General features: G+C 39.7%; 1 protein-coding gene across 2 annotated transcripts in view; it reads right to left on the bottom strand.

The window, feature by feature from the left end:
* The window catches only part of DZIP1 (DAZ interacting zinc finger protein 1), a 39,763-nt gene that overhangs the window by 22,401 nt on the left and 2,090 nt on the right, over positions 1-15,272 (bottom strand). The window contains exons 2-10 of one of the 2 annotated variants that reach the window (XM_056498186.1): positions 14,304-14,375; positions 12,890-12,959; positions 12,321-12,815; positions 7,790-7,874; positions 6,174-6,298; positions 3,816-3,977; positions 3,023-3,160; positions 1,942-2,004; positions 548-688 (exon numbers count right to left, since the gene is read on the bottom strand). In XM_056498186.1, coding sequence (XP_056354161.1) covers positions 548-688; positions 1,942-2,004; positions 3,023-3,160; positions 3,816-3,977; positions 6,174-6,298; positions 7,790-7,874; positions 12,321-12,815; positions 12,890-12,892 — 1,212 coding nt within the window. In that variant the 5' untranslated portion in view covers positions 12,893-12,959; positions 14,304-14,375. The remainder of the gene's footprint in view (positions 1-547; positions 689-1,941; positions 2,005-3,022; positions 3,161-3,815; positions 3,978-6,173; positions 6,299-7,789; positions 7,875-12,320; positions 12,816-12,889; positions 12,960-14,303; positions 14,376-15,272) is intronic. The other variant, XM_056498197.1, reaches the window with a different exon arrangement.

Consider the following 15,272-nt stretch of genomic DNA (forward strand, 5'->3'; position numbering starts at 1 on the left):
CAGAGCACTGCTGACTCATATTCAACTTGATATCACCTCAAATCCCCAGAGCTCTTTCTGCAGGACTTCTCTCCTGCCTCTTGTTCCCCAATTTGTGGGTATAACCAGGGTTACACCATCTCAGGTGGAGAATCTGGCACTTGGTCTTGTTACAATTCACATGGTAATTTTTAAAATAATTATTCCCACAGTAATGAATATGATAACTTATTTTCAGTGTAACAAGTAATGCATTTTCAGATTTCAAACACTAGATCTTGTCATGATTATTTTGCAGAAGATTAAATCCTTTTCACTATCAAAAATTTTTGATTTATTAAGCCTTTCTTCATCAAATGTGTTTTAATTCCTGGTTTACATTCTTGTGTCTCTTTTCTAGATCTACTCTTATTTATCAACATAATTTCCAGAGAGTAATCACTCCAGCAATACTATTACAAACTGTGAATATTAAATATGCAATCAGAGAAATATCAAAGACCAAATGGTAGTATAGTGTTTCTCTGTGTCCTGTGCTCTCTAAAACAGAGCATTTCACAAAACAGACCTTCTTCTTCTGACTAATAACCAGATCATTCTGATCCTGAAGCCTTTGCTCCAAATCTTCTATCCTCTTCCTGTAAAAGATGTTATTTCTGTTCAGATCTTCTCTTGCTGATGTTTTGATTGTCTCAATTTGTGACATTAGCTAGAAAGCAATCAGAAGAACAGTAACATCATATTAACACTATAAAAATATTTTTAATGCTATGAAGTCTAAACAAGCAAGTGTCATGCTTAGATACTTTTAATTTTTTTTTTTTTTCCTCAGCAAAAACTTGATATCTTCTGCAACTTCACTAGGACTTGTATATATTATAAAATAATTGTCTGGATCACTTTTGAATTACACAAGTAAGATACCTAAATTTCAATATAAAGAAAAGGACATACACACACATTGCTGAGATTTCTTAAAAATAAGATTGCAGGACAAAGTGTATAAATCTATAAAAATGTTTTAATTATAAACAGTGTCCAGTAATGATACTTGAAGGAGGTGATGTGTGAATTTATATTAATAAACCTAGTATATTAACTCCAAATGTGGAAGAAAGGGAACATTATTTAGGTGCACCATCCCAAATGCAATACTTACATTACTCCTCCCTTATTCTATTCTTGCACTGTATGTGGGTGTATCTTTAACTACATCCTCTTTGGGAACTGTTCCATGGTTCCTCCCCAGTGTTTTCTTGCCAGAGGAGGAGAAGCATTGGTCAGACCACTATGATTTGCTCAGTTCTTACATGGTCACCCAGATGAAAGGAAAATGACAGGAAAAGAAGCAAGAGAAACAAAGCAGGAAAGAGATTAAAAAGAAATGCAGATGTAAAAAAAAAAAAAATCTGAGGAATAAAGCTTTGTATAGTAAAATATATAAACTGATGCAAAATAAAAAGCCATGGTCTTTACTCCTGGAAAAGCTGAACAGATTCTGCATTAGGAAGCTGCAACAGAAAAAGCAATAGAGAAATGATAGGAAGGAGAAAAAAAAGACTGAGACATAAGCCATAGGTCCATGGTAGCAGCAGGTGTAGAGTGGATGAAAGCAACATGTTGGCAAGGCATATCTCAACTATTCAGCCTACCCACATAACACAGAAAATGCTATATAATACAGTGTTCACAAAATCCTCTGTAAGCTCTTCAAAGGACAGATACAGTTTCAGTTTTCTGTTAAATTCTGAAATGATAAATTCAGTTTAAACTCTGGCCTTAACTGAAACACCGAGATCCTACCATAACAGAAACAGAGAGATGATAAATACAACTAAGAGGACACACTCTTATAAACTCTTGATATCTGGCAGATGTGCTAGAGCATATCAAGAACTACTGAAAGGGTAAAGAAAAAAAAAATGTCTCCTTTAGGTGTAAGTGGTTTGCTGTGCCACCTACCAGGGACTTTTCTGTGTCATGGTCATGACGGAGGGCTTGTAGTAAAGACATCCACTTTTTTTCCTGCATAGAGGAAATCCATGTTAATTCTTGTGAACAGTACATTTAGTTTGATATATGCAGCTTTTTTTCTTGTTAATAACACATGAGCATTTAGTTCGACATATGCAGCTTTATTTTTCTAAATAAAGAATAAAAAGCAAAAGGATGATAGATTATATGAAATTTGAGTAACCCAGTATTTAATGCCTAGAACAGTTATTAGCATGATTTATATATCTGAGTGTGGTTTTCTTACCAATCACTCTAGAAACTGTATTTGCTCTTTGATTTGTATATGCAGTCAGTGTAAGTGAGGAATACACAAGCATTTGGATACATGTCTATGCATCAACAAAAAGAGTAGTAAGAGCAGAGAATTTTCCCCCTTAATAATGTAATTTTGAGCACTTGTTAACAACATATTTTGCGTAATAATGACAAAATCCCAAAATTAACATATTAATTTTAGAGCTAAGCCAATTTTCTTTGATGAAATAAAAAGCCCCATTAAGCAAAACTAAGTTTTGCACATCTTTGAGCAGAAGTAACCAAACTTCTGTATAATACCAGCAGTAAACTAAGACCTTCACATCCCAAAAACCATAAAAGTAAACAAAAGGCACAGGTTGGAAAATCCTGTCAGAAAGTTTCCTAATTTTCTTTTTTGTTTTTGGAAATGGAATATTCCCATTTTTCTGTAAGTGGCCTCACAGATAAGCAAACATAAATGTTTTATTAGAGCCTCTGGAATTGAACTGCCACCACACTTGGCAAAGAGAGATATATTTAATCATACAGAATAAAAGAATATCAATAAATAAGCAACAATTAATTAATTTATAAAGGATAAAGAAAATAAATCCTAGTTTGCCATTTTATGGATAGTATTAAATAGTATTAAATCTTCAAAACCAGCTATTTTTGGCATTGAGAAGAACGAAAACTTTACTTAGAGATTTCATATCCTACTCAGAGAGGAACAAAAATAAAAAGAAAGCAAGTAATCTGTCAAAAACAATACATTAAGTTACAGTGTTACCTGTTTTTCCAGAAGTCTAACCACATCTGGATGTTCCTGAGGACGCTGAGGTTTCTCCTCTATAAATTCCTGGACGTCTTTCAGTGTTCCTAAATTGGATTTTTGTTGTGTATTGGACTTCTGTAATTCTAACAGTTGCTAATCAGAGGGAGGAGGAATACAACACAGAGATTGCATCAGATACTTCTTCCATTTCCTGTGAGTTCAGCATTTATCAAATTTAGCATAATTAATAATATCTACATCTAGCATGATTATGACTTCTAAAAGTACACAGGACACAGCAGCTACAAAATATAAGCTACTCTGGTAATGCCATGCAGATTTGTTTTCTGACCCAGCCATACTTTTATGATTCTCTTGCTAGTGAGCATTCCCAAAGCATTTATTGAAAACACACAAATTCTATCAGGACTATAATGCAGAGGTTAGTATCCTCCACACCACTTATGAGAATATTAACATAAGGGTACATAACATGCAGCAACCACAACAATATCTACTAACCTATAAATAGGAATTCAAAGGCTGAGGAGTAAAGAAAAACTGACATAATTGCTGAAGGGATCATTAATTTGTACAAAACAATCCTTTAAATTCTAAAAAAAAACCTGCAACCTGAAATTATGTTAATAAAATATCTGTATACAAAGATACAATTACAGCTATCATTCAATCATTATTTTTAGAGTTCTGTAGGAAGAGCTTTATCACATTTCAAATATGTGAAGTTCACTGCCACCTATTGTAAGGGATTCATGCTTTAAAATGCTAGAAAATTTGAATTGCTTACATTTTCTAAGGTTGAGTTTCTTGAATATAACTCCTTAAGCTCTTTCATAAACATATCTTTCACTTTTTCTATTTGATCAGCCAATTTCTCTCTTTCCTCATCTTTCCATTTATTAAATGATTGTAGAATCTCTTCTTCTTTTGATTTTTGCTGCTCACATTCCTGAAATTTTTTTAAAAAAACATTATTTGTTATTTTCCCTCACATTCAGTACATTCAGTACAGCTCCCAAACTACATGTAGAATACAGTCATTTTCAATATTTGGGAAATACTGTGACATCAAAAAACATTAAAGCCACCATTTTTTTAAAGAATTCTAGGGTAGCAAACAATACAATTTGCTAGCTAAAGAAGTATGTTTCAAAACAGTTTTGGCAGTTCATTATTTTTCACTGAAAAAACACACAAACTACCTTACTTGGTCATACCAAAGATTCACTTAGTTCAGCATCCTGCTCCTCACAAAGGCCTTAGGTGTAAGAAAGAAAGGCCAATACTGGGGCAAGCAAAAGTGCATGTTGTCCTTCACAGTCTCTAAGTTGCCAGCTGTTTTCAGCTCAGAGGACTTCTGGAGCCTGATACAGCTCTGTGAACTTCATTAACTCCATGAACTTCAATACATTTCTCCTCATACACTTTGCAGTCATCCCATGCAGCTGCATCAGCTTTTAGCAACTGCAACACCTTACACCAATGAGCTCCACAAGCTCCATGAAGAGCCAAGTACTTTTCTTGTTGCATTTGTTTGAATCTGGCTGCTGCTAGAAACATTTGATAGATTCTGAGCCCTGAACTGGAGCACAGAGGGAATGGTTCATCACTGTTCACTCTGTGTAACTCATGACTCCACAGTACCTCACCCTCCATCTTCATCAAGTGCTTGTCTCTTCTTCAGACTGACAACTCTCAGCATACTCAGTCATTCTGAATTCTGACTGATCATCTTTGTAGCCCATCTTCATAACTTTTATAGCTCTATCCTATCTTTTTTTGAGATGAAGGGACTAGACTCACACCACATATTTAGGCTGTGGCTTGCACAGTGATTTTTCAGAATAATTAGTAATATTTGATTTTTTTTTGCTAGCTGCTACTAACATTTCCCCAGGACTATGTATCACAAGTTGAAGGTCTTGCCCTTGAGCAACAGCACTCAGCTCAGAACCCATTGTTTCAGAGATGAAATAAGAACTATTTTATCCCCATATACATTTACCCCACTTTATCCATTAGATTACTTCAACCATTCCACTACACAGTAATGCATTTTTATATGGTTCTCAAATTGTTTAAAGTCCTACATTTCACTCTCCAGGACAGACATATCTTTCAGGAAACGCTACATTATTCCATCACTGCATTCACTCTGAATTTGCTCTCTTAACTATAACATGCAATCATTGAAATACTAGTATCCTTTCACCTCAAAGGAGCAGAAGAGATCAAGAATAGGAATCATGGCAGTTTATATACTAATTCCTTCCAGGAGTAGTTCTCTAAAAGAAAAAACCCAACATGGGAAAGATCTTCTGCTCTTTCAATTAAAAGACAGCAACATTATTACACCTGACAGTGGATGTCAGTCAGGGCAGACAAACTGTAACCAGTCACACATTTTTATCGTCCCTGACATCCCAGAAAAACAGAAATTTTGAAAGATTCTTGTTGTGTAATACTGCAGACTGTAGCTTCAGGACATTCCAGGTAGTCCCCTTGCAGTTAAGAGTCTCAGCTAAGAGGACTGACTTCAAAAGGGGCCCCTAAGGCACCAAAAAATCTACACTGTACTGTTATGAATACTCCAAGTTCCACCTCAGAAACAAAACAATGCTTTGGGGGCAGGAGAAATAAGTTATAGATGTGTGTCTCAAAAGGTAGGCACAGAATGAATGAGTAGAATACCTTCCACATGTCCACATAGGGCCAAGACCAATTATTCTGAACATGCCTGCATTCCTAAGTGAAACTCTACCAGCTTTTGATTTGGTCATTCAGTACTTTTGAAAATGGAAACTGAACATTTTCAAGAAAGGGGAAAAAAAGGACTAAAGAAAGAAGTCTGAAGCTGAGTTCAGGGGAAAAAAATACTCTATGTTTTACAGAAGATCAGGGCTTCCTCTGAAAACAAGGATGAAAATCATGATACATCATAGACTATCAGGTTGGAAGGGATTATCCTCCAGGGTGATCTGGTCCAGCCTTTCTTGATAACAGCACAAACTAGACAAGGTAGCCCGGGATCTTGTCCAGTTGAATCTTGAAAATGTTCAACATTGGGAAATCCAGTACTTCTCTGGGCTGAGTGAACACAGTTCAAAGTGCTAATTCTTTTGAGACATTACTTAGTATGTATTACCTTAGACAACCTGGCCAAATTAGCCTGTTGTTCAGACTCTAACTGGGACTTGGTGAACTGCAACTGCTCCTTCAGTTTTTCAATCTCATCTTGCATTTTTTCTATATTTCCTTTCTTCTTCTGTTCTGTTTGAAGGAAATAGAGATTTTTAAAATGTTTGTTGCAATTTCTGGAACTGCAATACTTACTGCAAATACATTTCTAGTGTTCACAAAGTGTGACTTTCTTAGACCATTTCCCTCCCCTACCATGATTTTCCATAGATGCTTTTAAATACAAATATTCTCTGAACTGGTAACTTATCCTCAAATATTTGTACCATCAACATGTGAAATAGTTAATGAAATATTTACATGGAAAAGTATTCTATAGCCTAATCTCAAAGGAATCTAACCAACACAGGCTCATAAAAAGGATGTATGAACCTCAGCTATTCAATATCTTAGGCTAAATTTATTCTAAATAACTTTTGTAAGGAGTCCACTTGGAATACAACAAATTATTTATGTGGAAAGAATTGGGGGAATATCAAACAAAAATGTTAAAATATGCAAAAATCACAACAATCTTCAATTGTGAAATATTACATTGATTTACCAAGGATTTACTTGCCCATCACCAGGGAATCTGAAAATTATTTCAGAAATAACTGTATGGGATATTTTCCCCATAGAGTCATTTTGGGCTAATTCTTTTATACAACAATTACTTCAACTGTTTCTGCAGCATCTTCCACTATAATTTTTATCAAGTGTAAGGTGCACAGGAGCTACTTTGTTCTTCCAATGTATTCACACTTCCTCAGCCATTTATTCAGACTTCTCTCATTCTTGCTGCTGTTCCATTTGCCTGACAAGCTACAGTTCAGACCTTATTAGATTCCTCCCACTTTTTCTCCTCCCAAATGCTCCCTTTTTCCTAATTTGTTTCTAATCACTGTTACTTGTCAATAATTGTTAGTCCTTAGCAATAAATCATAAGCATGCAACCTAGCAGGAAGGAGAAAAATTCTACATAAATGAAAGAAATATTGAGAACATTGTTTTTCAAACTAAACATCTTTTAATGAAGAGAGAAAAATATATGCAAGTAAGTGGAAAAAGATCTTGATTGTTACAGATGATGAAGACTGCTTTTAACAGTTTCTCTTTCTCACTACATTTCACAGTCTAGTTCAGGAGAGCCTGATCCTATTCAAACTGATTTCAGGTGGGGTGGACTATTTCTGTATTAATAATTACTATATATTTACAAAATTTATTTTCCTTAGTTCAGCTGGTTCATTTTACTCATACCTTCATAACATCCATGCCTAAAGAGAAACTGTGCTCTGAACTGTGCTACTGGCTAAAGTATCCAACAGAAATGCTAGTTTGAAAAGATGCTGCACCACAGGTTTTTGTTAACTATTTTCCAGAGACTGAAACATATGTTGCCCAATACATTGTATCAGTCAGTGGCACTTGCATTTACACACACTGGGGTCTGCCACATAAAAATCAAAAGAAAAAACTTTTCTTCCAAGTTACACAAAATCATGGACTGCACATCCTCACTACATTTACACTTTTCTAAACTACCTCTCTCAATTTTTTGGATAGCATTAAAGTACATACCGATCTCAGACTCTCCTGGGTGACGCCTTTGAATATGACCTTGTAAAAAGGAATAGGTCATAAAAGCCTTATCACAAAATGGACACTGCAAAACAAAATAAAACAAACAAGAAAACCAAACCAAAACAAAACAAAACAAAAAAACAGTTAAAAACACATTAGTAACATCTTTTTGGGAAATACAGTGGTTAAGATTTTTAACAGTATTATACATTTTGTTCCTATGTAAAAAGAAGGTAACTTTAACAAATTCCATCTTACAAGAATAATAACAAAAATTCTCATGGTACCCAACTTCTGTACAGTCATTAGTATATTATTAATGCTCTCTGAAGTTTCACAGTGATGGTCATGAGCAAGAATCTGATTGTGCTATGCATTGTTCAAACTGAACAGAATAGACTCTGGCCAAGCAAGTTCAAATTCAGATATAAACCATAGACAAGGATTCATATATGTAAGTAGAGAACTATAAGGAAAAGGCATGACAACCCTCTTCAGCAAAATACACAGACTCCAGCCAACTGGCAGCTCAGGTGTTCTTAAGATTCCTGCAACATCACAAAGTGGAACACCACACAGCTGAAAAAAAACAATAAAGATGGGTTTGAGTGTATGAGTTGTAAGATGGCAACACTCAAAGGACACGTAAAATACTCAGACATTTCAACCAAGGTGAAGTAACAGTACACAATTTTGTAAGAAAAGATATGTAGCTACATTAGTCTCCTACCTAGAATCCTTCTGAAGCACAAAGTTGTTTCAATTACTGTTTCTAGTATTTACCTACTGTTTCTAGAAATTTACCTACTAGTTTTGAATATAAATTTGAAGTCAAATTTGGATCCTACCCTTTTTGAAATATCCTTTTTGCTCTCCTTCAAAATACATTCTACTAATGTTCAGAATATATTAAAAATAGATGGGTAGTACAAGGACAGAAGCTACATCTACAAACCCTGTAACATACTTTATGACTATATATGAGGACCCCTCATCACTTTAGGGTCATTCATTACTGCATTTCATACTTTTTTTTTTTTTTTCAAATAAATGTGTTTTAACAAACCACAGACTCTCAAAAAAGTCATTTCTACTTACCAGTGTGATATGATAGTAAGAAACCAGATTAAGTGGTTCAAGATCTTGTCACTATGATCAATACCAGGAGGAGGATCTGGGGAGCTACAGGTCTGTCAGTCTTCAGTGTGGTCACACACAGGACAACCAAGAGATCAGGCCCAGCCAGCATGAGTTTGGGAAAGGCAGGTCCTGCCTGACTAACCTGATCCTTCTATTACCAGGTGACCTGCCTAGTGGGTGAGGGTAAGGCTGTGGATATTGCCTACCTGGACTTCAGCAGACAACATCTATCACAGCATTCTCCTGGGAAAGCTGGCAGTTCATGGCTTGCACAGGTGCACTCTTCTCTGGGTTAAGAACTGGCTGGATGGAGAGGCCCAGACATTGTGGTGGTGTAGCATCCAGTTGGCATCTGGTCACTAGCCATGTCCCCAGGGATCAGTGTTGGGGACAGCCCAGTTAAATACATTTATTGATGATTTCAATGAGGGGATTGAGTGCACCCTCCGTAAATTTGCAGACAACACCAACTGAACAGAAGGATCTGGATGGGATGGATTGATAGCCTGAGGCCAACTTTATAAGGTACAGCAAGCACCAGGTCCTTCACTCCAGCCACAAAACCCCCTGCAGCATTACAGGCTTGGGGCAGTGTCTAAAAAGCTGGTCAGTGGAAAAGGACTAGGCAGTGCTGGTCAACAGTTGTTGACCATGAGCCAGGGTGTGCCCCAGTGGCCAAGAAGGCCAGTGTCATCCTGGCTTGTATCAGCAGTACTGTGGCTAGCAGGACCAGAGCACCAATTGTCCCTCTGTACTCAGCCTTGCTGAGGCCATTGAGGTGCTGGATCATGTCCAGAGAAGGGCAGTGGAACTGGGGAAGGGTCTGGAGGGTAAGACCAACAAAGAGTGGCTGAGGGGGCTGGGAGTGGTTAGCCTGCAGAAAAGGGGGCTCAGATCTTACCACTCTTTACAACTGCTTGAAAGGAGGGTGCAATTACACAGGAGTCAGCCTCCTCCCCCAGGCAACAAAAGACAGGACAAGAGGACTTAGCCTCAAGCTGTGACAGGGAAGTTTCAGGTTGGACATCAGAAGGAATTTCTTCATTAAAAGAGGGATTAAACGTTGGCATGGACTGCCAAGTGGTGGAGTCACCATCCCTGGAGGTGCTCAAGAAATAAATGAACACTGCACTTAGTGACATGGTGTCTAGTTGACAAGATGTTGATCAGTCAAAGGTCGGAATTGATCATCTCAGAGGTCTTTTCTAAGCTAAATGATTCTGTGATTATGTGAAATTCCCAGATTTCATATTATATTTAAAATGCTGCCACTGGTAGTCGGGTATCCTATAAAATACGCTTTTCAGCAAACACTAAAGCCATGAATAATTAAGAAAATGTTGTTGAGCAAATGCAAGACCTAATATAAAACAAAAATAAAGTGATATAGTATGGCAGTAAAGCATTACTGCCAACCAAGAGGGAGCTTACAGTGTAACAGATTGCACATGATTTACAGAATTAAATTGGCTGTGAAATAATGTTACCCATTCAAGCACAAGCTTCATGTCAGTTTGACTTGCTGGTAGTGAAAGAAAGCTCTTACTACAGGAGACAGGATTAACACAGGAAATATTTAGGTTTTGAATTATGTAACACTTTTCTTGCAACTACTTTGCACAGTGTTAACCATAACATGCACTTTATGCCTACATTGTACATAAGAATGTAAGACTTCTGAACAAAGTATCAAGAAAGTGAAAAATATTATTTAAAATTAAATTCATATTACTCACATGAAGGTACTGACCAACAAGTCTTAAATTTATGACTTGTAGGTATCTGTACCATTTTATAGTAGCATTTCATGGTTAAATTTATATTGGTGTGGGATTAAAGGCATTACATCTGAATTCCAAAACATTCACATTAGCTGTAAAGTGCACCTCTGCTAAAAAGAAGGCTTATTTGTAAACAAGTAATGGGCTTATTTGAGAATCTTCCAAGACTTTGAGGGGGTGGAATCTGAATTACCCTTTCAGGAACACTAGTAAAGCCCCTATTATTTGGCAACACCGATCATGGCACAGATAAATATCACACAGCTATTGTTTACTGATCACACTGCTACCCTGCACTTTAAACACTGAGAAGAGTTTAATTTATCTCTGGCATTCAAACTTGAACTCATTTTTCTCAGGTGAACTTAAATAACTTCTAGAGAAATTACTAACAGAGAAGAAAGAAAAGGGAGAGATGAGAAGTTTATATGAAATCAATTTACAAATGGGAAACAGATTTCCATCTCTGTTTTACTGCAAATGCCATTGAATAGATCAGCAATGAGATAAGTTCACTGCCATGTTTTCCATCTTCCACAGAGGTAGTTGCACACTACAAATATTTCTGGAAAACTTGATAATATTTGACAATCATAGTATGAGAATTATTTAAAGTTTACACATAAAATGGCACATACAATCAGTTTTCTTTTGCAACACAGGACAAACAGCTTTGTGAGTTCCATAAAGGTTTTTTTGTAAATAATACCATATCAGCAGCTTGTCCTTCAGACTAACAGTTGAATGCATGAACCTTGCCTCAAGTATAGTTCTACTCTTGGGGCATAAGGTACCTTTTCTCTTACAGAAACATTTGAGCCAACTTAGCTGATGTCTTAAATATTGAACTTTGCCTGTAACTTTAAACATACAGAGCTAGCCTGAAATCATGTCAAGTCTGGGCCCAGTCTACCCTTTACACCTCAGATTACATTTGAAGCTGAAACCTTAAAATACTGATGCTGAAAAATACTTAAACTACCACACCGTTGTAGTAAGACAAAAATCCCTTCCAATAAAAGCAGAGTGCCATGACACTGCCAGTCAGAACAGCTGTGTACTAAGGTTCTTAAGGAAGACCCTTAAGGAACAAATTGTTGTGGAATCAGAGCTAAGCTAACTCACTGAAGCTCTTTACCATCTTGCCTGAGTCACCTTTGAGTCACACACACAAGCAGAAACTTTGTGCCTGGAGAACATCAGTGCAGGACAGTGACTTCTCGCAGACAGTCCATTATTGCTCAGCATCAGTTCTGATGCATTTGCCCAGTGTGTTTTCTGACCACACAATTGACAGACAAGGAAAGACAGCAACACAACAAAGTAGTAACATGCTCATCACAGGTTTTGTATGTGTGTGTATCTGACATTTCAGAGGCATCTAAAGCAAATTAAGAGTAAAGAGCACCTGCTAGTAAAAAGAGGATTTCTTAAAGATGATGTAGCACTCTCCCAAGAGTGTCTAAAACACAGATGGAAAATGAATGCCAGCAATGCAATTCCTTTTGCAAGGTCACTGGTCCATGCAGTTCCAGCCTTTCACCCAGCAGAAGGGCTGCTCTGCCACAAGGTGTGGGTGACTGGGCCACCAGGCCCTCTCCTCTCACCTGGTGGTAGTTGGCTCGTGCCTCGAGCATCATCTGCTGGGTGCTGATCATCTTCTTCCGCCGCCGGCATTCCTCCTTCAGCCCCTGGATCTCCTGCAAGCGCTGGGCCACCTCCTTGCCCAGCTGGTCACGCTGTGCCTGTGTCTCTCTCAGAGCCTCCTCCAGGTTGCCGAGCTGGGCGCTGAGGTACTCCTGTGTGTGCAGCAGGTACTCGGTGGAGAGCTGCGCCAGGCGCAGCAGCTTCAGCAGCAGCGGGTCTGCGGGGCCCTGGCAGTGCGGGCAGCACTCCCGCTCGGCGCTGCAGAAGGTGACATGCTCCAGGTGCGCCTGCAGGGCAGCCACGTCCCCCTCCCGCGCCACCCGCTCCACGTCCACGGTGCTCAGCCGCCGCCAGTCCGGGTTCTCGTGCCGCCCGCGGAACTGGAACGCGGGAAACGCCGCGGGCCCCGCGCCGGGCCCGGCCGCCGGCGGCTGGTAGGTGCGCTGGGAGAAGGGCTGCGGAACAGAGACACGGCTCAGCCCGGACCGGCACTCCCGCCCCGCCGCCCACTGCCCGGCCCGGCTCTCACCATGTCCGGGCTCCGTCCCTGCGGCTCCGCTCGGCGCCGGCGTCCTCCGCGTCGCTATAGCAGCCCCGGCCTGCGGGAGGGGAGGCGGCAGTGACGCCGGGCTGTGCCGCCTCCCGCCCGCCCCACGGCCCTTCGGCTCCGTGCCCGGCACTAATCCCGTCCTTCTCCCTCCCGGCATCCTCCTCCCGCGGCGCCTCCCCAGCCTCCCGGCACGGCCGCGCTGAGGAGCCCCATCCCGCAGGTCCCGGTGCTCCCGCTGCCCCGCACGCAGCGCATTCTTTACCATCTTCTCTACGCTACTCGCATCAATAAACCGACCCTCGGCTCCGCTCCTAAGCTTACGCGCCCTTAAAGCAGTTACACAGCGTATGCTTTCTCTCTCCACATTCCCTTCGCTTTTTTGAAGTCTGTAGGTGCCATCCCAACGTGCCTCTCCATCCTGTGCCTCCCCATCCCGTGCCTCCCCCGTGCTGCTCCTGACTCAAACCCTTCTCACTTTGCCATGACTCACACTCCTCTATCCCTGTGCTGTCCTGTGCCCTCCAGCCTGGCCTACTCAACTTTCTCCCAGATGTGACAACACCTGTCACCTCCCCACCATCAGCATTCATACGTATGTTGTCTCTCTGTACATCACACTGCTGCACCCTCATGTGCCTCAGCTGGTAGCTCTGAGCAATCTCTCCAGTGCATCTCCATACCCCTCCCAATGTCCACACACCAACCTCCTGCTGGGTGCTTTCAAACACCTTCCTCACCTTAACACAGTCACACACTTTGCAAGCCTCTTCCACACGCTCTCCTCACCCATCTAATCAACACACCACTGCCTGGTATCAACACACACCAGACCCACTGCTGCAACCATACAACCCCCTACAATCTCACCACATCTGACGTTCCTGTATCATTCTACCAATCCCAAACACTTCAGCCCCATGAAGAGCCTCATAGCTTTCATACATCACCTACTTTACCATCCATGCCCAAATACTTTTCTTAAATGCAACCAACAACTTCTGCCTATATCCCTGCCCCACCTCAATTCCCAGTGCTCCCCAGTTCAGTGTTTCCCTTGCTCCTGCTCTGTTGCTTCAAACACTGTTTCTAAGCAGCATCATCTTTGTCCTCCATCATAGAAAATTACCCTATTCCCTGACTCATCCTTACCACTCTTCTCCAAAAACCTGCTCTTCCTGTTACCATTTCTTAATATTTCAGTCCTGTAGCTATGTTTGACTTACTGCCATGTTCCACATTTATACCTCCCTAAATTTTCAGTCCTTTCCACACATATTTCAGTTTCTCTTCCTATTGGTCATTCCTAGATACATACCTCTCCAAGTCACACAATATATATCTGATCATATACTCCATTCCATAGGCTCCTTTACATCATGCATTATAGACTTACAGAGATGTTCTCAAGGGACCTCTGGTGATCATCGTCCAGTCCAAATTTCTGCTGCACAGTAGTTCACATCACCTGTGGCATTTAAGGTGAACAGACAATCCATGACTTTCCTGTACAACCTGTTGCATGTCTGTGCTCTCATCTTCATGAAAATATTTTTCTTAATATCTCACCAAGTATATGCTACAACCAAGATTAAAAAATGGTTTGAATATCTTTGACTCAATTGTTCAAGTAACTGTAGGCCACAACTAGAGTGCCACTTTGCCTTCTCTTCACCACGCTAAACAAGCCCAGCTCCCTCAATTTCTTCTCATAGATCATGTAGATCCTAACCATGTAGTTAGGCCTCCTCTGTTCCCTTTCAGCTCCTCCACATAGTTCATACTGCCCCTTAGCATTTCCCTCCATTCGCCTCTTAGGAACTTGCTATGAACCTCACTTCTCATCTGCACTTTTAACATCACCCTTTCCAATATAAACACTAACATGTCTACCACTAATCACAGTATAGAACTACTTCCACAAAAATACCAGCAGTGTTGCTACATGTACCAAGACGAGCACCCTCACAAATTACAAGCTCTTAGTTTTATGTAGATCTCTGTGTTGGTTGTTGTTTTTTGGACCTTGAACATTAAGCTTGCTGGTCACACTTATACAGAAGGTTCAGTTACATTTAGATTCTTCCATCACTTACCAGCCACTTGTCTTTAATTTAGAAAGATACTGTGTAACGTTTGCAACACAGCAGTCTTCTCCTGCAAGGATGACATTTTTTGCCACCTCCTTTTCCACCAACAGGGTCTCCAGCGAATCGTCAAATAAATCTATTTAACATTTTTTGATGTATATAAAATATAGATCTGCCTGGTTTACCACTGAACTTTGCACTGCTTTGAATCCTAAAGTAAGAAAAAAACCTGCTAATCTTCTTCAAAGCTATTTCTAATATAACACAGACTCACT

Source organism: Oenanthe melanoleuca, chromosome 1 (genome assembly GCF_029582105.1).
Source record: "Oenanthe melanoleuca isolate GR-GAL-2019-014 chromosome 1, OMel1.0, whole genome shotgun sequence".
Lineage (NCBI taxonomy): Eukaryota > Metazoa > Chordata > Aves > Passeriformes > Muscicapidae > Oenanthe > Oenanthe melanoleuca.